At 40.1% G+C, this 23,779-nt stretch overlaps 1 protein-coding gene across 1 annotated transcript in view; it reads left to right on the forward strand.

Annotated features, from left to right (window-relative positions):
- LOC123829834 (SPHK1 interactor, AKAP domain containing) overlaps positions 1-23,779 on the forward strand; it is a 119,084-nt gene that overhangs the window by 14,626 nt on the left and 80,679 nt on the right. Inside the window, 2 exon segments of the mRNA XM_045855783.1 lie at positions 2,766-2,844; positions 14,226-14,328. Of these exon segments, the coding sequence (XP_045711739.1) occupies positions 2,766-2,844; positions 14,226-14,328 (182 nt within the window).

Raw genomic sequence — 23,779 nt, forward strand, 5'->3', positions numbered from 1 at the left:
ATTTCTCTCTGTAGTCCTCTCACAATCGGGAGGTACGATAGCTCTATTCAAGATGCCCAGGTCAGCTTCTTTGGAAAATCATAACGTAGACACTATGAAACTTTGTATAAAAGAGAGTAATCATCTCAAAGTAGGTCTTGAGGGGGGTAAAGAGTCTTGTTCTCTTAATTGGCATATTTGAACTTCAATCTGTCACAAGGGAAGACACTGCTAACTGGGATGAGCTCCTATATAGGACACCTTCAGTTCCACACTGCCCATAAACAGGCTATTAAACTGGCTCCTGCCGAGTTCCCACCCTGCGCTGCGGTGAGCGGCTCCTAAACCTCGAGACTCGGCTTCCCTCTCTTTGCCTGTTCCACACAGATGCTCCATTGCCTGTTTGCAACTACGATTTGTAATAAACGTTCAATTTACCGGATTTCTCTCAGAAATGTTTACAGCACTCTCGGACACTTCAGAAATAAGAGAATAACTGTTTGAGGCACTCAGCACCCTGGAAGTCCCTTTACATAATCTCTCCTGATGGGTTTGCTCACTTTTCTCAGCGGCCTCTAATGAGGCAGCAGCATAACCCTGCTGTGCCGATGGCTGTCCTGTCCTAACAGTGATGAAACAGGTCCATCAGCTCAGCCTCAGTGTGGTTCCCTGCTCTGCCGCCCCTGGAAAGGCTGAAGTGTGATTTCCAAGAACAAATCAAGGTCGTTTGAATCTTGGCTGTGTGTGTATAAACACACACACACACACACACAATATTTATTATAATATTTATTCACATTTATGTTAGGGTATTTTTAGTGAATAAACTGTTTCGTTATTATAATTCATATATGGTATAATACTTGCATTGTCATTAATAATAATCACATATAATTTGTATTCTGATCGCTTTTATCTTGTCATCTACCTTCAGAAAGCAAAGAATCTTTACTCTCAGTTTTTACCTCAGAAATCGTTCCTGCTGAATGAGTGAGAAGAGTATTCACTCTTCACCTTCCCACAGAAATCCGGGGCCCAGTTTGAGGCCTCGGTTTCATCTTCTAGAATCAAACAGATTGAAGCCCCAATAATTGAAATGAATTTGGGTGATAAATACAGTTGAATATTTTGACAATGCCTAATAGGACCTCGGAAGGGAACTTGTGGTTAAGAATATAACATGCACACATAGAAGAAATTCTGCTATATATCATTTTGAAAAAAGTTTTTTTTAGATGGGCTAAAAAATGACCCTTGTAAATGGATCATTGACTTAAAAATAGTTTATCTGTAAATTGTGCAAAGATATAATTTAGCCAGCAGTATCAGTTATTCCAATTTCTGAAATACTGCCCAAATTAAAACTATTAATTTTCTTAAAATTTCCCACTCAAATATAAACGCTTAGAGGAATACTACAAAATCTCTCTAATACTCTTTGTGCGATGTTTTACATATCGATTTGGCTCATGTACATTTTTTTTCAAGAAATGGAAAAATGCAGATATATTTTTCTTTTGCAAAATCAATGTCTTTAAGCATTATAATTAGGATTTAATTTGATGATCTGAATTTTATCTGTCTTTAATTCATTTAGGTACTTTTTTTTAGTTCAGTGAACTTGCGAGAAGAGGAAGTAGATGTTTGATTTTTTGCTCTGTTTTTGCATCTCATTCTAAAACCTGTCTCCTTACTTACTTTGTACAACAGATATCAATAATATTGTTTATTTTCATAGTTGTAGTGACTTTAAAGCCTTTGAAATTGATTTGAAGTAATATACTATTGCCTGGCATTGAATAAAGGGCTGGAGCATGCCAAATTGTATTGTATAGAGTGAGTATTGTATAGAAACTGAACTACGCATCATTCAAAGGAACTGGAATAAATGTCCATAAAAACTCTGTTGTCCTGATCTACTCCTAATATTAATTTTTTTTAAATTGTATTTATTTATTTTTAGAGAGAGGGAAAGGGAAGGAGAAAGAGAGCAAGAGAAACAGCAATGTGTGGTTGCCCCTCGCATGCCCCCAACCAGGGGCCTGGCCCACAACCCAGGCATGTGCCCTGACTGCGAATTGAACCAGCAACACTTTGGTTCACAGGCTGCCATTTAATCCACTGACCACACCAGCCAGGGCATAATAATTTTAATATTAAAAATATTAAACTCGGCCCTGGCTGGCGTAGCTCAGTGGATTGAGCGCGGGCTGGGAACCAAAGTGTCCCAGGTTCGATTCCCAGCCAGGGTACATTCCTGGGTTGCAGGCCATAACCCCCAGCAACCGCATGTTGATGTTTCTCTCTCTCTCTCTGTCTCCCTCCCTTCCCTCTCTAAAAAAAAATAAGTAAATAAAATCTTTAAAAAATATATTAAACTCAAGAAGCACAAAGTGTGCTTTTTATCTGCCAATACACGTAAACCAGATTGGAAGACTCTAAAATTCTTACCTATAAGACGAAAATTACCTTTTTTTGCTTCAAAGATGTGAAGCTCAATCTAAGACAAAAACCCAGCATATTACCCATGAGAGATGCTATCTGAAAACATGCATGTAATCTTTGAACCCTTCTCTGATTATTTTTTAGTTGTTACAACCTCATCATCTAGCTTCTATTTATTGTTCTTTTTCAAGACAGCCTGCTGTGAATATGTCTTCCTCCTTGCATGGTACTAAAACTTCTGCTTCTTTTTTTCCCCACCCTTCTCCTCTCCGCTCCTGCATCCTCTCCACATCTGCGGGTGTTGATAACTCCTCCGTTGTGGCTGTGGCCCTCTCCGTCAGCCATGTGGGCAACTGAACCAGACTCACCTACGTGCCACTCCGCTGCCTCGCCTGCCAGGAACCACTCCCAGGAATCCAGGTTCGTTGTGGGGTGTGGAGTCCAGGGGGTTAATACAGACAGGTTGTGACCAGGGCCTCCTTTTTTATTCCAGCATCCCGTGAGCCCCCTGGGTACCCAACCCTCAGATTTCGACCCTGATTTTGGAGGCTTCCTGGTTTACAGAATCACTTCCACCAAAATGCAAACTCTGCTGTGCACCTTACCTATTTCTGTAGCCAAATATCACCCTTTCTGTGTCCCATCCCTTCAGGGACCTGCTGCTCGCCTCCAGTTTAAATGATTCTAAACCACTAATAGGGAATTCGGTGTCAAGACTAGACAGAAAATTTTAGTTAGGCAAGGAAGAGAGACACATACATAATAAATAACAAACAGTAAATATGTGTGTTATGTACATCCTATAGAATATTAGAAAATGATCATACTGATGCTAAGACAAATAGAGCAAGGTAGGAGAGATTGGGAAGCCGAGGGTAGGGAGGCCTGGGTGGCAACTCCATAGGGTGGTCGCGAGAAGCCCTGTTGAGAAGAGGCACTTGAGAAAATTCTAGCAGAGGTGGTAAAGCAACATATGCAGGTCTTCGACCAAAGAGCATTCCAAGCAGAGGTTACAGCTAGCGAAAGTGCTAATACAACAGTGCGCCTGCCCATTTTAGGAATGGCAAGGAGGCCAGTGTGGCCAGAGTGGAGGGAGGCAGTGTGGAGGACACGAGGTCCAGAGGTGACTTGGAGTCCAAGCACGTCGGGCCTTGTAGCCCACGGCGACAAACTGTACAGTTTTCCTTCAGATGGAAGGCAGTGCTACCGTGAGGTTTTAAGCCCAGAAATGACCTGTAAAGGGATGCCACCGGTGTCGATTGTTGTGTCACTTTGTATTCAGCCACAATCACTTAGCACGAGAGCATTTTCTTATGTAAATGTTCAGGGGAGGGAACGGCAGGTTCATGTCTGCGTTCTAACTCCATCAGATGTAACTGGTAGTGAATATATTGTTTCTTTTTCTTTTTTTTTCTGTTAATAATATTGAAGTGAGCATCTCGGTACCTGTCTTTGTTTTGGCGTCTGCCCTCTGGAGTAGACTCCTACCAAGACTATTACTAGGTAACAGACGTGCACAAATAAGCAGGTTCAGATAGTTTCTCCTGAAAGTCATATACATTTCTGCTCACAGAAGCAACGTGTAAAATGTCACATATTATTTTGATAACAGAACCATACATAAGTTTTCCTAATTTAAGAGACCAACAAAATACATTCATTCATTTATCAGCAAAGAATTCTTTAAAAAAAGATGTTATTCATTCATTTTTAGAGAAAGGGGAAGCAAGTGAGAAAGAGAGAGAGAGAAATATCAATGTGTGGTTGCCTCTCATGCATCCCCCCACCCCCAGGGGACCTGGCCAGCAACACAGGCATGTGCCCGGACCAGAAATCAAACCAGCAACCCTTTGATTCATGGGACCACACTCAATCCACTGAGCTACACCAGCCAAGGCTCAACAGAGAATTCTTAATATCTTCACTCTACACAACCAACTCTCAACATCTCAGAAGGACACATACCCATATTCTTCACACACTTATTTCTTATCTTTCCTTTTACTCCCCTTCTCTTCATTATACCATTTCACATAACTGACTTTCAGTGTGAATGACCACCATCCGTGATTCAAGCAGAATCCCATTCCTCTTCTCCCTTCCTGTAGCATTTCTTTAATTCAGTTACAGGATGTGATGTCTGGGGTAATTGAATCGGCCTCCACGGAAGCCAAACTCTCCATATCCCTGGATGAAAAGGTTTACTAAGCCAATAAATTAAAGGGGCAGGCAGAAACACGGAGGAAAAAAAATACATACCATTCCTTAGAAAAATCAGTCTTGTGCATTTATTAAAGTTTTGCAATTAAGTACTGTTTCAGCAGTACAACTCCTTCCCTCCTGAAGCACCATCACTTCAGACTTTCGCACACATCAGATCTGTCTTCTGTACACTTCGGGGCTTTGCCTCAGTTATGAGTACCGTCCCACAGCGAGAGATGTGAGACTGTGTGGCTGAACAGGCCACATCTTCACACAGCCTTAGCCTGAATTAATTCTGTGATCTCCTGGATTTAAAAATGCCTTGGTTATTCTTTGTTTTATAAATTCATGAAAATAGCTGAGTCAACATAAGCATGGAACTTTTTAAAAGATTTTATTTATTTATTTTTAGAGAGGGAAGGGAGGGAGAAAGAGAGAGAGAAACATCAATATGCAGTTGCTGGGGGCTGTGGCCTGCAACCCAGGCATGTGCCCTGACTGGGAATCGAACCTGTGATGCTTTGGTTTACAGCCTGCGCTCAATCCACTGAGCTACACCAGCCAGGGCAACATGGAAATTTTTACTGTATTTATTTTAGAAACCCAGGTCTGAGAACAGATAAGAGAAATGTCACTATAACAAGCATTTATTCAAAAGGTTTGCATTACTATGTTAAAGTTAATATCAAAATATGCTGAAAGTCTAACAATAAAACTCTCAAGAGTAAATAAATATATAAGGTTTAACATGGTATCATTTCTTAACTTAATATTGAATGTTTTTCCTAAGCCAGCACTATGCAACTGCCTTATAAGCATAACCTCATTTAACCACCAGCATCCACCAGTCTAGATGGACCAGAAGGATTCCATGATGAAGCTACTAGTATAATCTGCATTTACAAATGAGGAAACTAAGGATTAGAGAAGTTGAAGTAATGTGTTCAGCTTTATCCAGCTAGTAAGCAGTAGAGTGGAAACCTGAACCTGGGTTTTGCAAATGCCAAAGCATTGGGGTTTGTCTGCATTCGGACTCGCTTAGATTCCACGGTCATAGAAGAAAAGGACTAGAAGAAATGTTAGAGGGTACAGTGGGAAATAACATGGCACAGCATTGAGAGACGCGGGTCCAATCCCAGATCTGCTGTCTGCCGGTGCTATCACCTTGGATTGTGCATTAACCTCTAACACTTGATTCCTCATCTACAAAAAAGGGGGTAGTTAAATGACTGTGTAAAGTATTTTATAGAGTGCTAGACACCTGCTATGCATTAAACATTGTTCACATTTGTTAGAAGTAGCATAAAGAAGATTGTACAAGAGAGTGAAGAACTTGCCAAAGTGTTTTGGTGAAAGATGAAAAACAGTTGGAAGCTCAGGTAGTTACTGTAACATATTCTGAACTAAAGTCTAGATGCAGCAGAATGCGGGGATATAATGAGTTTTTCACCATTCAAATCTATACTTAAAACTTAAAAAGAAATAAGTAAAGCACCCTAGAGACAAATTATTCAACACTAAGCATCTAATGGTCTTCTGGTATAAATACACATTTATGCAACACTAAATTAGGAGCAGTAATGTATATATTTTCCCTTACATTAAAGTAACATCTCTTCGCACCTACACCATTTGTGAGACATATATCTTAAATATTCCCCCGTAGCCCTCATTAGGAAAGGGGAAGAAAAGCTAAGCTGTCATGTTCTCTTATCTGATCCTCTATTCTGAACAAGGTGTTTCAGTGTCAAAATTATTTGGGGGCACCTTGGTGAAGACTGAGACTGTGAAACAATTTTAAAGGCCCAGAGACAATGAACACTATAGGGGGGATTAAAGGCATGAGAGCGTTATTTGCCATCACCTCTTTATTCAGAGATATATAGATTTGCAAAGCATAGCTTCTGATACACAGAAGGTGTTCAATAAAATTCATTTTATATTTTGTATATTTATATATTTCATATTTATTTTATATATATATATAATATACAATTACTGTTACAGAACAGACCCAGGGTTGGGGGGGTGAATAGTATACTATGACCAAAAGGACCCCCCTTTTTTCTCTGGGGTCCCCCCTGCCCCGTACTAGGTTTGCTTTGCCTGCCACCAGAGGAAAGAAGTCTCTCAATGCCAGAGGTTGGTGAAAAGGAAAGGGATTATTTATTTAAAAGTTATACAGACTTAGAGTAACGACTTAATGTCTTCATTAAAATACTGAAGTTCTTTAGAATACCCACAAATGCACAGTCCTTCCTTCCCCCCTTTGCCCAGTCTGGGGTACGGTATCTCAGGAAAAGGAGCAGAAGTCCCTGGTTCAGGCAGCCCCTCGGTTCCGGCACCATCAGCTGTGTTGCCACCACGATCTCCGAGTGGTCCCAAACTACTCTGCCACAGCAGTGTGGTCCTCTCCGACTTGGTATGGCTGCCGCACCTGGGTTTTAATCCCCACACCAGTCTTCCTCTGCAGCCCCATTTCCGACTCCTCCCACAATCAGTGACACCCGCCAGCATTCCTGTCTTCTTCCAGCTTTACTGGGCTGCCTAGTAAGTCCGGGCAGGCGTAGCCAGCCCCATGGCATGGAGCCAATCACCTCCAAGTTCTCACGCAGGCACTGTAACCTGGGGGAGTTGCTTCCCAGTTACATCCAAGTTGAAGTCACTCCCACCCCCCCACCTCAAAGCACAACCACAGCTATTTAACATATCCATGAAACCAGTTAAAGGTTATAGATATGTTAAACGACCAGGCCAGAGGTTAGCTGCAAAGCTGTTGCTATGCAAAACAGCTCTCAATGGCCCTGCTCCCTGTGTCCCATCCCCCAGCGCAGACTGGTGGGGCGAGGACATCATATATCTATCTTTCTCTAATATTTCCCAAACACCCTGAGTTCTGGGCCCCATTACAAATCCTCATTTGCCCCCGCCCTTGGCTATACCCTGTTACATTACCACTAACACTGTTTTGTAGTACAACCCTTTTTTTATATTAAAAAGGTGACTTCTTGATTGTTTTTTCTATTCTAATCTACTTATTTTAATACTGTTTCCTTATGAAGTAGTTTATTTTCACTGGACATGTCTGAGAGATTTGGCAGTTGCCTGCATGAAAAAGTCACTACTGAACAGTATTCAATATAATTTTTCATCTTAAAAGATTTAAGTGCATCTGGTACTAAAAATAGGGAAATTACCCATCATTGGTGTTTACTAATTGTGTCCCAAATTATATAATCATGTCAACTTTTTAACAATAAAGATTGAATTAAAGTACAGTTAAAATGAGGCCATTCGTTCTGCTAAGAATGAGCTAGTTTATCATTAATAATGAATGACCTCTTTATACTCTCTTTGAGTATAAAGTACATAAACTTAGATCTTCAACAACATTTTCACTGATCTGAGGACAAAAATGATAATGAAATTTATCAATAATCTTGTCTTAAAAAGAAGTATCCTTCAGTTTTAGATAATACATTTTAGTTTTTATTACATTGTTACAATGTCCATTCTTTGAAGAATTATCGTGAGAACAGAGGTAGCAAGGGATTTCTTTAAAGGTCCTTATTTGGGAAAATGAATGGTTGCCCACTTTATAATGTTACTATGGTTATTCTTGTTATTTGACTGGTATAGGATGTTAAAAGATCTGAAAATTGCCATTCTACAACTATTCGGCTACCTTTACATAGTGAAACAATGCACATGACAATGGTTTCTAAATATATTTAAGGTTTGGATAGTTGTTTCTTGTGAAAAGTTTACTAAAATCCTATAGAATGAATGAGGACTTTATAGGCCTTCCAGCCACTGATGAGCTGGTAACATATTGAATTCGCACAGATGACATGATGAGAAAATCACAGTCTGATATCTTCAATCTAGAGAAGAAAAATTAAGTATAGAAGTAAAAAACAAAAAGAAAAAAAAGAGTACAGAAATACTTCTGTTCTAGTAACTTCTTACTTTCTTCTACCTAGGAGACAAAACTAGAAAAGAAACCAAAGTGTACACAGTGTAAAAGAAAACTTTTGCACCAGGCAGTTGTTAGAAATGCAAGACAGTTTCTGAGCTACTGCAGTGGAGGAGAGAGATGTCAGTGTATGTAGAACTGAGCTCTACTCCAACACAACAGGGAGCAACGGGGTCTTGTAGCCAATGGGCAGAGGGAAGGGGTTAGTGGGTAGAAATTTCTAAGAGGAAATAGTAAGGATATGACAATTCCTGCTAAAATGGCCTAACAGGATTCTTGCAAAGGTGACTCAGGGACTTAAGATAGCAGGATTAAGGGATGAAGAAGCTGATCAGATATCAAGGGTGGGTGGAACTTGCTAAACTAATGTAGCAAGTGGAAATCCAGTTAAAAAGACGGCTCAGAGTAGCCTAACTAAAACTTGGTCAAGAAGGAAGTCATTGTCAATAGATCAGTCAGAATGTGAACGTAAAAGAAACTAACGCCTCATGGGATTTTTTTTTTAAACAAGTAATTTTTTTTGAAAGACTGACCCAAGCCCATGAGATTTATGTGACAATTTAGTCTTTTGACTGAGGGTAAAAGGAGAACATTCACCTTAGCGATCTTTTATTTTGAACCATGAGAAGCTGTGTTTTAAAATCCTCTAAATTTATTAAATTAATTTTAACCAAAACAACTCAATTTCTTGCTCAAGATTTCTTGTGATAGATGTGAGTCCTTTTGTTTTTTCCAGTGTTGAGATTAGAGGATTTAGAAGAAAGCTCAAGAATAGATATCCTTAATAAAACTGAAGCAATCACACCAATGGCAATTACTACATTTTGCTAAAAGCATTCTTTAAAGAAGGGGAGAAGATAAGAGCAAACCTTCTCTCTAAGAATCTGTTAACATTGTTAAACCTTACACTGTGTTTACTTGACATATTAGTAACAAACAATAGCAGCACGATCCTTTTCTATCAGAAATATCCAGGGATGTTCTCTAAATTGTCTCCTCAGATGTGGCTTATTCCGCCATCTGCCACCACTGCAGAAAATTTAGCTTTGAATTCACTCTTTTGTGCATAATCTTTTGAGGTCAGCCAGGACGCACAGAAAGATAAGAACAAACAACACTAATAGATACTAATTCAGCACCCATCACTACTTAGCCTACCTAGCGCTGGTCTAGGTCCTAAGGGTTCCCCCCTCCTTCATTACTTATAGCCTAATGAGACAGACAAATATTATACAATTATATGCCATTTTGACAAAAGCTACAACAGGACATGGTTCAGGGTGCTGTTGGGACATACTAGAAAAGTGTCTATCTCACTTCTTGGGTTGGAGTGAGGGTGGGAATGTGGGGATAGAGGAGAGGTGAGGGTGTGAGTGTATATGTGTATGCCTGGGACATTGGAGGAAGGTTGGAGAAGAGTGGCTTCCTTGACAGAGGGAAAGGAGGAGGGAGGTACAGGAGGTGATAAAAATGGGTAGAGTGGGGATTGCCTAGGAGGAAGGAGGGGATCAGGAAGGGTGTTCCTAAAAGAAGGAACAGCATGTGCAAACAGATGCAGCATGAGAATGCCTGATAAGTGCTTCTTAAGCTTTAATGGATATATATGTTACCTGAGTTGAATGTCAAAATGCAGATTCTGATTCAGTAGTCCCAGGGAGAGACCTGAACTGCTGGGTGGCTCACCAGCTCCCAGGCAATATTAATGCTCCTGGTTGACAGACCAGACTTTCAGTGACAACATATAGAGAACTCAATTTCCAGGCACTGGTTGCTGCTTTCTGGGGAAATAGCTGAATATTCCCTAAGCCATTGTCACTGCTGATGGTGACCTACTTATTCACCATGCATGGGTCATCAGTGATTACAGCACAGGGGCAACTCAGCAGCATACTCAGAAATGACATTTTCTGTAAAGAAGCCTACTTCTCTTCCCATAATATTTCTGAAGTCACTACTTCCAATTCGGCTTTTGTGTCTTTTTTTCTACCTGGATCTCCTTCTTCCTTGAAACCCATTTAGCAGTTGCAGCATGAAACTGATTTGAATGGATGTCCTTAATAAATATTGTCAACACTTGTCCAAATCAAAGGAAAACATCCCCAGGAAGAACTTGCAGCCTTCCCCATAAGGAACAAGTTATGATGCTTTGACAGCAGTTGCTTTAATGTCAAGTCGAACTCATTTGAAAGAATGTGCAGGTTTCATTTTGCTGCCGTCTTTGCCTCTTCCTGTAGCAGCCAACGTTCTGCTTCTCTACAGTTCAAGGACAGCGTCTTTGCCAATACTCCGAAAATTCCTCCTCCACCCCAAAGGCATGAGAACAGTTTGGGCTGTGTTGTAAAGTCACCTCCTGGAAATTCACACCCATATCCCAAGGTCTAAAAGATAAAGGCCTCTTTACATTTAGTTTTGGATATCAGGCATCATTGAATTGATTTCTCACGTGTGTCGGGAGACAAGATGATTTCACTTTGAATACTGGAGTAGAATTGAATCGCACTCGCTACCGAGCCATGCACTGACTTTAGTCCCACTCTGTGACTCCACAGCCTCATTTAATTCTCACAATAAACAAATGTATATTTTAAAAATTATTTTATGAATGCTATACAGGCTTAGCATTAGGAAAAATGGAGTAAGCCCTGAAGGCAAGCAAGACTTTGAAATTCCCTTCCTCACCTTCATTTCTAAGCAGGATCTCGCAGTCATCTTAGCAGAAGGGCTTTCATACCGAGATACGTGGGTAGACTTGCCCTGTCTTCCTAGCACCTGATTGCTCAGCAGTTCTTAAACTTTTTGTGTGTATAACACTTCCTATAGCACCTTGCCTGCTTGAAGACATATATATACAATGTGCTGTGTAGGGAAAGAAGAAATTTGCATAGGTGAGCTTTTCCTTTTCTCTATGTCCCCATTACACCCAGATTTTGGACTTACCCAACTCTGCCCTAGTTAAATGCGATTCCCCTCTAGAGTGATCAGAGATTACTGAAGCTCTGTTTTTACTCTGTCTTACACAATGTCAGGTCTGTCTCAACCTCACTTCTCATCCTGCCTAATTCCCACTCCCAGGATTGCTAACCCTGGAAAGAGACACGGGAAGTATTCTAACAATAGACATAAGTCCTGGGATGGGAGGTCTTCACTAGATCATCAGAGCTGCCTAGGGGACACAAGAGCAACAGAACACATGTTGTGTGACTCTTCAGCTTGTCTCCCTGACCTTCTGCACACAGGGACTGACTGACTCCTGGAAGAAATAACATACGATTTCCTTAACTCATGGGATAAGTTATCATGGACCAAAGTCAGCTTGGTCTATGGTCTTATCTTTTATGTGCATATGATTTCGAAACTGTTTGGTGTTTGGGTAAAAGCAAACTCTCTTGTGGCCAAAAAGCATTCAGAAGGTCACATCTGCAGTTACATTTAAGTTACAGACATAGTTAAATGGCAGCTTAAAATGTTATAGGCCCCACATGGTGGGAAACTGGTAAAAATGGGGATAAAAACTCAGGACCTCCATGACACTTTGCAAGAGACTTTTAGAGCTAGGGAGAATTTATGCCAAACATTTGATTTATCAATGAAGAGACAGGCCCAGAAAATCTAGGCATTCTTTTCTCCCTCCCTCCTTCTCTTCCTTCCCCTCCCTCCCTCCCTCCCTCCCTTCCTCCCTTCCTTCCTTCCTTCCTTCCTTCCTTCCTTCCTTCCTTCCTTCCTCCATCTTTTCTCAGTTAAGGAGAGGTAACATGGCAATATCCTTTAATTTAAATTAGTTCTTAGTGTGGCCGTTACTCAGAAAATAATACATAAAAATTTAAAACAGATTTTTCTTGAACTATTCTGTCCAATATTTACCTGAGTTGATGATCTGTAACATAGCACCATCAGCACGTTTTTAAAGAGCCATTCACAGTAACTAATAAAGGAAATACTAACAGACAGCATTCATGTACTGTTTGACTTATGGCTAATTAATTACAAAGTAATAAATTTGACTAATTTAGATCTTAAATCATGAGGGTTATATATAATAAATACATTGCTTGTTTAACCAATTTATTTGGTGCTTTTTAAAAAAGATTTTATTTATTTATTTATTTTTTTAGAGAGGGCAGGGAGGGAGAAAGAGAGAGAGAGAGAAACATCAATGTGCGGTTGCTGGGGATCATGGCCTGCAACCCAGGTATGTGCCCTGACTGAGAATTGAACCTGCGATGCTTTGGTTCACAGCCCGTGCTCAATCCACTGAGCTATGCCAGCCAGGGCTTGGTGCTTATTTTAAGAGAAAAATTCTATATGTTGGGTTGATAATTATATAAGGAATCATTAGGATCATATTTCAAACATGTATGTTAATGAATTGTGTATGTTCTATGTGGTGAACATCAAAAAATAAAATATGTAGACTTGAAATATCAGTACTCTTTTTATTCCAAATTTCATTTTCAGAGAAGAAATATTTAAAAATCTTGAAGATTCAGAGGGTCATTGTGTTTAAATTGATCTTATTTAACATCTCCAATCAAATCATGAGAAGCAGATTTGGTAACAATTTCAATTTTTATCACATCTTGAGGATGTAGCAGTGATTTTAAATGTTTTAAAGTACTGGTACAGCCCTGTGTATCGTCAAAGCCACCGAGATTGGACAGAGACAGGCACCAGAGATATAAAGTCTAGAATTTTGGAGGCAGAGGAGCTGAGATACTGCCCTGCCTCCAGCGACAAGTCCATAAAGAGGGGACCTGATTTCATAATGACCATTTCTTTTTAGTGGCCGGAGTAATTAACATGCCCTACACCTTACATTTACACATGTCACACATCAAATATATCTCAATGAAAAGAAGGAGAGATGATCTGTGTTTTTGAAAGTTCATTCTCTTTTCATGGTACCTCCCTGCCTCCTGATTAAAATTACATTTCCCCTTATTTAAAAAAAAATAAAATGAGTAGAGATGGAAAGATACTACTCGAGTTTTGAAACCTCTTGTTTAAGAAAAGATGTTAACAAAACAGAAGCAGACTCATAGATACAGAGACCAGATGGATGGTTGCCAGAGGTGGGGGCATTCTGATGGGTGAAAAAGGTAAAGGGATTAAGAAGTAAAAATAAGTAGTTACCAAATAGTCGTGGGGATGTAAAGTACAGCACAGGCAATATAGTCAATAATATTGTAATAACTACGCATGGTGTCAGATCGATGCTGGACATATCGGGGGGGAATACTTTGTGAAATATTGCATATGATTGTCTAACTACTATTCTGCACACTTGAAACGAATACAAAATAATATTGAATGTCAACTGTAATTGGAAAATACAATTTAAATATAAAACAATAAAAGAAAAGATGTCACCAGAGCCAGAAGTCAGGCAGATCATTGCGTCCACCTCGGCACTGGGCGGCGGTTTCGGATTGCCAGCAGAATAGCTCTCAGTGGTCCCCCAGTGAGAGAAGTGTGGCCAACCCAAAAACGTCAGCAGGAGGATTTGCAGCAGTCAGCCAGTCTGGACAGATGATTTTTGATAAGGCCCATCGTGTTTCTTCCCGTCTGAATACGGAGATGGCTCACTGGACTAACATGTGCTCTCTTGTGTTTTGGGCACAAACAGCAACGCGGAGTCACTACTGATGTGTGAGGCCCCGGCGGCCCAGCAGGGCGGCGCCAGCAGCTCGGGAAGCAGCCTGGGGAGCTCCGTCACCGCCTGTAAGAAGGTAACCTTGCCCAACACCACCTTCTTCTCCCCGATTGAACTTGAACACTAGTTCAATTTGGCTTTTCAAAAACTTCTCCTAAAGCTGAAATGACAACAGAATGGCCCATAATTTCTTTGTGATAGCCCCTAATGACATTAAAAAATTAATTCATGGAAATGATCAGAAAACTCAAGAAGTTCAGGAAGATGTGACTTGAAAATGATAGGCCTCCTGGGCCACAATACGTCAGCTCCAACCTCCTCCCAGCTCCTCTTCCCGCACTCAGCCGTGGGGAACAGCTTCTTGAGTCTCCATTTAGAAAAGTCCTCTGAATGGCTCACCTTATAACATCAGACTCCTAAGTCTGTACTAAGAAAAACCCATGACCATTCTCCTTTAGATATTTCCTTAAAAAGAAAGGTATGCTGAGCTTATTTACTAGGAGACACAAATTTGCACCTCCTATCCCGGTTCAGTGTGGCTCAATTAGTTGGTGCGTCATCCAAAGGATAGCAGGTTTGCTTCCAGGTCAGGGTGCATGCCTAGGTTGTGGGCATGATCCCCAATCAGTTAGGTCGTGTACGAGAGACAACCAATTGTAGTTTCTCTGTCTCACTCTCTTTATCCCTCTCTGTCCCTCCCTCAGTCCTCCCTTCCCTTCTCACTGACGTCAATGGGCATGTCCTCCAGTGAGGGTTAAAAATAATTGCACATCCTAGACAATAGATGTGCGTAACGGCGGGTAGACCTGGAGAGTATTACACTAAGTGAGATAAGCCAGTCAGAGGAAGACAAATACCATGTGATTTCACTTGCATGTGGAATCTAATGAACAAATTGAACTAACAAGCAAAATAGGAACAGTCTTTTAAATACAGAGGACAGACTGACAGCTGTCAGAGGGGAAGGAAACTCAGGGAATGGGAAGAAAGGTGAGGGGATTAAGAAAAAAACAAGGAAACTCAGAGAGACCAACAACAACCTGGTGATTACCAGAGGGAAAGGGGGTGGGGGAGGCCGAAGAGTGCAGAGGGCACGGGGCATAAGAGGTGATGGAAGGAAACTTGACTTTGAGTGAACACACAACTCGAAATACAGATGATGTGTTACAGAGTTGTGTACTTGAAACCTGTATAATTTTATTTAGCAACATCACCCCAATAAATTTAATGATTTTTTAAAAAACTAATAAATTCTGCTGTGAGGCATTTGCAGAAAGTCATCGTCTGAACAACATGAAATCATCTAATTTAATGACTTCATTTTTCCAGCCAATCAACTTAAAGCCCAGAAACTTGAAGCAAAATGCCTAATTCTGCACCCAATAATATGCTCACTAGTTTGATGTTGAATTTCAGAGGAAAGTATCTTTCTTCTCATCTAAAAATAGAGGGAACAACCCTGGATTTTAAATTATTATAACAAAAATCAAATGACAAAAAATACTTTAAATTATTATAACAAAAATCAAATGATAAAAAATTATAACAAAAATCAAATGATAAAAAAATTAATGATAAAAAATACTTGATGTGAATTAAGACAAATTTTATTACTAAACATATTATATATGTGTATATGATGCACATTGTATATGTATATAAGCCTATTTATTGATTACTGTATACAGTTAAGCAGCCTTATTTATGCTCTGCTTGTGTGACTTTGTATAGTTTTCAAGTAAAAAAATAAAGTAACAGATACTTGCATTAGAGAACATATACTGATTATTAAAAAGTAGCAAAAAACATAACTTTACAAAAGTACTTGCATATTGTATTCATAACCAAATATGAAAATGAATCTGCTAATTAATTAAGGGACCTTATTTTCAAGTGTTATATGACTTATTACTCTTCCCCTTCTACAAATTCCAGTTTTTAATGCAGGAAACTGCCATACTATAATTCAAAATGATTTTGAGTTGCTTATAAAATAACTAGAACTGCAGGTCTCCAAGCCCAAGGTATATTCTATTCAACTCTGTAACTCCAAATTACAAAGTCTTCACTGGATGCTATACATTTCACAAGGCTAACCAATTTTTAATATATTTTAATTTTTAGATAACTCTATTCCTATTGGTTAGCTTCACCAAGGTATTTGAAAGAAGGGTTGAAGTCAGACTGCCTGACTTTGACACCCAGTTCTATCATTATTAGCTATGTGATGCCAAACAAATTACTTCATCATGTCTCAATTTGCACATCTGCAAAAAGAAGATAGGAAAGGATTCAATGAGTTCATAGATGTGAAATGTTTAGAGTAATGCCTGCCATACTGTAAGCATTCAAAATAGAGATTACTAATATTCCACAGAATAATTTTATCAACAACTATACAGTGCCAGAAAATAATTTAATATAAGCATGACCACGCTGAGAGCCAGTACCTTATGATCTGTTATTTCAGATAGAGTTATTTGCCTGGAAAAGACCAATCATATTCATTTCTTTAAAAATCAGGTCTGAAAGTTACTGGAAGAACTGTCTGGGGGTAGATGTCTACCTGAAAAGCTAAAACCACAACTTAATCATCTATTTAAAAAAACTTCATCAGTACATGTATATTTTATACTTACATTCATAAATATGTTTACAAATAAGAATTTAAAGTTTAAATACAATCCCACTCTTTAATCCCTCATTGATCTCACAATGTAATCCCACAAATAATCACATAATTATTTCTAGAGCAACTATTTGTAGGTTAAGCCATGTGAAATTTTCTTTTTACAGGTCGGACTGATAAAATGTTCAGCAATTTCATATGGTTCAACCTCAACACAGTCAAAATTCTGTAGGATCTTGGACAAAGATATTAGGATAGATCATAAATGGCCCCCACGGTTGAAGAATTTACAGTGTAGTCTGGAAGATAATGCTGGTTTCTCCTGTGAAAATTCAACAGTAATTCAAAAATCAAAAGATCATTATGTAAGATAACTATAGAGTAATAAGTCAAGTTAGTATAAACTAGGTGAACAACTAGGATTATAGGCATTAAAAGCTAAGAACAGAGGCAGACTCTGTGAACCTGTAATAGGCAACAACCTTCAATAGGGAAGTGGACTTGAATTTGGACTTTGGAGTATAATTAAGATTTGAATGAATAAAAAGAATATCCAATTAAATTTGGAAAGGGCTACTGCAAAATCAACACCGTTGTGTACTGGCAATGTATTTTTTAAATTTCATAGTGCATCTCTTTCACTTTAAATATTCTCTTAAGCTCACATAGTAATTGCGTTTAAAGACAGCTTAGTAGGCATACATGCAATTCATCATACACCACGTGGGTTCTAGTAGTTTTTCTTCCCTTCGAAACCATAGCTCAACAATGTTTTCTTCTTTGTATCTTCTTTCTTCAGTAAAAAGACATTGACTATGGAATGATTTAATGCCCTTATTTTATTACTGCAAGTTGATTTAAATGATCATGTATCAATTCTTTTAAAAATCTTATTAATCACAAATAATAGGACTGGAGAAGTGAGGATTTGTGTGTTCATAAATGCACATATAAGGTGTGTTGTGTACAAAGAAGCAAAAATGAACAAGGCCAGCTGTATCTTATAAATAGCAAGGTTGTCCAGCTGAATCACCACTCTTCCCAGTCGATCACTTTCAGGAAGAGTAATATGCATAATTGAAATCCATTGGTAATTCCCCAAACTCATTTCATGTAATAGCTTCATCTTCTTCCCCACCAAATCTTCTTATCACTACTGACATTTTATTCAATTAACTGGTGGAAGAAATAAAACAGAGGTCCAGAAAATAATACATTAGTTGGATAATCAGCCTCTGAAAAAAATTGCAAATTGACTTTACTTCTTTCATGTGCTCCATAGTGAATCTCTCAGGCTCTCAGGAATCCTACCCAGATGTAATTGCTTCAGTTTTTCTTTGCTGTTGGAGAAATATGATCCCTGGAATTCAGAGCTGTGAAAAAGCTGTAGCATTGGGGAAGAGACGTTGGTGGACTTATTTGAAGGAGGAACTCCTTAGTATATATTTTTGTCAGTGAGGGACTGCCTTTCCCCAGAGCCCAGGTGACCACGCCACCCTGTCACAATTATATATTGTCTTGGAGTTTTGTTAATAGACCCCTTTTTGCTCTCAAAAGTGCTCTGATACGCACGATAACATATAATTATCCAAGCGTTAGCTTCAGAATTATCTTTCTCTCCTGTCTCTCCTATCTCTCCCTTTCTAATATTAAAAAAGTTATCAGATAAATTCACCCAGAGGTGTTAGTGATTTGCATAGCTTAGTATAGTTATAACAAGTAAAATCTGTTTTCACTTAACTACTGATACTGATGAACGAGTACTATTGCCCCCTCCCTTAAACTGACATTGATCATTGAACCTATGGAACCTACACGTGACTATGGAACTCCACCTATCACAAAGCTCCAAGCAGACATGGTCAATCCATCCAAGTGAGAATGTAAGCTAACCTCTCTGTCACTGTACTTTAGTGAGCACCAAATCTGGAGGAAGTTTTAATGTGTGCAATGTAATCCCCCAAAGTAATGCATTTAAAATGATGGGATTTCAAAATATGACGGGGAAAAATGGGGGAGAAAGAGCTGCTGGTGGAGAGTGGACACTAGAGTGTCCTGTGGTGACCCTTGAATTGCCTCTCACACAGACACTGCCCGATGTCCCTTCTCCTCACAGGACCAGTCCTTCTTTATAACACGATACAGCCACCCTTGTTAAAGTGAATCATAGGGATTTTGCGTTAAATGAGCTAAGTGATGATAAATGTTATCCTTGTATATATGTTAAACACTAAGCGAAAGGTCTTTGTTGCTCTTTAAAATAAATCAAAATCTGTTATCTCTAGAGTGGCAGTTGAATGTTGTGTAACAAACCTGAACTTGGAATTTAAAGACCTGAACTACATTTCAGATTTCTCTTCTTACCATGTGATAGTAAGCCAGTGATGTAACTTCTCTGATTCAGAAGTAACTTAGAGTCGGTGTGATGTTGAAGGTTTGTGTGTAAGCCACTGGCACACGAAATTCATGTTCAAAACTATTAGTTGACTCCAAATAAATGATCTTTGCACAGGGCGAACTTTATTTAAATAGAATTTTAAAACTAATCTGAACCCGACACCCAGTGTCCCCTCACTGTTGAATGTCTGTTAGATTTTCCTCTACTTCGGAAGCATTTTAGTAAATGTCATATCCTCACAGTAACTGGACATTTTCAATCCATGCTTTACTTCATGGTCTGAAGATTTGCTATTTGTGAACTGGTAGAGAGACAAGTCTCTGAGCAGGATTTGTGCCAGGAAAGAATTGCTGGAGGAAAACCAGCTTCCCTGATATCTTCTCTTTATGTCATGTTAATGAAACCCACCCTAATCTTGGACTTATCAAAGGCAGCGAGAATGAAAACACATTAGGTTCCCTGAAGCAGAATTCGATCTTAATACATCTTGTAAACAGCTCTTTGAAGTTTTGAGAGCATTCTTTGCTATGACAGGTCTCCTTTAAAATGACTTCGGTTTGCTTTCGACACTGGCATAGATACATCTAACAAGTGACAGAATGGGTGTCCCTCAATGTTTCCTGTTATTCTGCAAAATGCCCTCCAAGCCCAAATCTTTCTGATGACGTGTAACTAACTAAAGCAATTGAATTAATGTGCGCAGGCACAGGCATACAAATTGGGAGGCTCTTGCACAGTCTGATCCATAGCTCTATGGACATTTTTATTCGTCAGCATTGTATGGCTCTTGGCCAAATGCCTCAAGTTTCAGGAAGCAAATGATGTAAAATAGCTATAATATTCTGTATATGTAGAAGCCACTTCCTTAAAAGAAGGAAGAATTAAAAAAATAAAATTGAATAAATAAAATTAGAGACAAAATCAGCACAATTGAGCATATTTACCTTTTTATAGAAAGAAGACTCTTAGCATTTCCCCTGGGAGTATCAAACGCTCACAGCTCTGTAAGCACTCTCTTCTGACCAAGCAAACCGGCCATGGTCTCCAAGCCCAGCTGCTAATACCAGAGAATGATGCCCTATGCAAATTTTATCAAATGGCTGGGTGGCTGGTGGTATGGTCATTCTGCAGAGACAGTCAGAGGCATTGAAGAAAGAGAGAGATTGTTAAGAAAAGAAAGGGCATTGTCTTAGTAAAAGTGATAGCCGATGAACGCAAATCCAGTAGATCGAAAGATGATTCCTCCGAGCAAAGGAAGACGGGAATCTGGGACATCAAGAGAGGCCCGGTGGTGTGACGGGGGAGTGGGGAAAGGGGAGGTGAGGCCTGTAATGGGAGGAGAGAGGAAAACCGGTGAGACGCACGTGGAAGTCGAGATCGGTAGGGCTCCATGGCAGTGAGAGGCAAACAGAACGAATGCTGACGGCTTGGGCCCAGACACCCGTGAGTGGTGGTGCCGCTGAGGCCGCTGGGGCAAGAGCCTGGGAGGGGAGCTACAGAAAGGTGCCTGTGGTTCAGAGTCAGCCCAGCTGTGTCTAAAGAGCCAGCCACAAATACCATGTGATCTCACCTACAAGTGGAACCTAATCAACGAAACAAACAAGCAAGCAAAATAGAACCAGAGACATGGAAATAAAGAAGAAACCGGCAGTAACCAGAGGGGAGGGGGGAGGGGGATAAGAGGGAAGAGAAGGGGAAGGGTCAGGTCAGGGAACACGTACAAAGGACCCATGGACAAGGACAACAGGGTGAGGGGTGGGGATTGAAAATAGGACGTGGGGGTAGGTAGGGCAAGGAGAGAGTAATGAAGGAAAAATGGAGACAACAATAAAAATTAAAAAACAAAAATAAAGAGCCAGCTACAAAATTCCGTCCGGAGGCAATTCCCCTGACTGCTCACGCCCCTCCTGTAGGCCCTGACACACACTGACAACTAGGAGACCTGGCCGCACAGAGGCCACGTGCAGACAACGAGGGCCCTGGAGGGGACTGATCTCCTCCGCCTTCGGCAAAACCAGGTTGAAATGCTGCACGTTCTCTCCCGCCTTCAGAGGAGCTGCGCGTGCGAGTCCGTTCTGTGGAAAATGTGGATTCGGTAGTCCTACGTGGGAGCCTTTGTTTAAAACCATCAGTTATGGCTTGTTCAGCAGTCTGACCAGGATTCAGTTTCCCATTCCAAAAGTCGGTGTAGTCGAGGGCTTCTTTCTATTCAGGACACAGACAGCTCCACCTCCCCTTGCGGCCAGCAATCACTATACAGTGTTTAAGATTCCAATATGCTGTCTTATTCTGTTCTCTACGGCTCAGCTCCTTCAGTGTCCTTTCTGCTGTGTATAAAGAACTCCTGGAAGGTTCTTGCCATGTCTGTTCTTTTCTCCCTTTTCTTTTTAATCAAAAAGTAGGACTCGGAGCCCAAAATAGCTTAGAACATTCTGTGGAACTGAGGGTGGCGTTGTCCTGTTGGAACTGGGCAAGTAATTTTTTTTCTGAATTCTTATCATCACCCCAGACCTTTATATTATGTGTAGAATATCTTTAGCCAGAAATGGAAGGGGTCTAACTTTTTTTTTTAAATATCGACTTTGGCATTCAAAATTTTCCTTTCTATCTTCGGGTATTTAAAAAAAGACTTACCATCCTTGCTTCCTTCCATGAGCCTGTAGGCATTCTCTCTTTCCTCTCAGACCCCACCTAAGAAACCCTCTTCTCAGCTTTATATTCTGGAGTAAACACCATGGGCCCCAGTCCTAACAGCACCTGGGTCCCCCCAAGCTTGCCCTTCTGATCGAAGTGCCCAGTTTTCTGCTCTGCCAGCTTTAGAGTGGGAGGAAAGGACACAGCCCGGATACATCTGAACAGCCCTCTAACGAGGCCTCCTAGCTCATGAATCCCCGAGAAAGAGCCCCTCATTTCTGAGCCCAAATTTGCTGGGTTCATCTCAGCGTTTTGAGAATGACATCCCTGAAACACCTCTACAAGGACTCACACTCTCCAGGATGGAGAGTATCCAAGCAGCTAAGGTGTGTCCCTTAGCACGTGGTGTGTCCATTTACGTATGCACTAACAGGTAGTTGTTTCCAGTAGTTTCTTCCAGAGAAGGGAAGAGAGGCCAAGGCGTGAGAACAACCGCTTCCTTATCATTGCCAAGGGCCAGACACAACCAGTAACGCTCACGTGGTACACGGCCATTCAATCTGCTGTCCCTTTGTCCAGTGGCAAATTCTGCACTACCTACACTTTGCACACCTATACAAAATCACCCCAAATCAATGGCAAGCCTAGATGCCCATCATATATTTTCCTACATGCATAATTTTTCTTACATTTTGCTTATCATAGCCTTAAAAATCCAGTTCTCCTCATGTATCAATATTTCAGCAGTATGTTAATTCTAAATAGCAATTAATCACCTGTTTTACTTAGATGCCTAATTCGATTCTGTTTAAATGCTTGCTGACCACTCATAAATTATACTATATTTGCATTCCCTGGGTATATCTGTTTTTGTAAATCTTGCATTTTGTGCTTGAGACTCAAAATCAGTTATCACTTTCATGTGGAAAAAGCTATGATCCACTTCCAAAGCGTTCTCCAGCCAGCTGGCACCTGTGCGATAGGGCAGAAATAAACAAGTGTGGTTTGAAGCTTCTAAGTTGTCCTGGGTGCTCCTGCACCATTCTTGTGAATGCATGGTAATACAAGGCTGTTTTCAGGATACAAATAATTCTGTCGCACAAGAAAAGCAGGCAGCTGTCTGAAACTGTCAGTAAAGCTGCCTGGTTTATTTCTTGCCACACTAGGATGCATGCTGGCCCAGGTAATTATTCAGCGTCTCTAAATTACATCCACGGGGATATTAATTTCAAAGAGAGGTGAACTCTTTAGCCAACTGGTAGATTGTAGCAGAGTGTATGGGCAGGGAAATAACTGGAGATAAAGCCTGGAGAACACCTAAGCTGGACATAGCACAATATCCTAAACAGTGGGGCTTAATAAATATTCATGAGATGGTTACCAGGAGGGAGCTGTATTAAGATCTGTCTTGAGTGCTAGGCCATCGTTTCGCAATCACCCCATTAAACCGTGGGCTTGCTGACAGCAAGTATGGTCTTTTTTTCTTGTTTTCCAGGGCTGAGCCTAGTGTCTAACAGGACTAGAAGTAAAACACTCACGTTTATTGGGCCAACTAATCAATTGAGATTAAATTCTTGGGAGAAAATTATATAACATCAGTAACCATACTCATAATAATAATAATAATAACTACTATTTGTTAACACCTCAAATAATTCAGTCCTTTGTGCATGTATTATTTCTCATGCTTACTAAAAATCCCTCATTGTGGGGGGTAACACCACCCTCCTTTTGTCAATGGGGCAACTGAGTCTCAAAGAGGCTGCCTTGACGGAAGCTGCACAGTTAATTAAAGAAAAAAATATTGGAACTTGAAACAACATTTGTCTTCAGAATTTAGGTACGTGGCCCCTATCCTGGTTTCAG

The sequence above is a fragment of the Phyllostomus hastatus genome, unplaced genomic scaffold, assembly GCF_019186645.2.
Source record: "Phyllostomus hastatus isolate PE091 unplaced genomic scaffold, TTU_PhHast_1.1 phas_contig_137, whole genome shotgun sequence".
Lineage (NCBI taxonomy): Eukaryota > Metazoa > Chordata > Mammalia > Chiroptera > Phyllostomidae > Phyllostomus > Phyllostomus hastatus.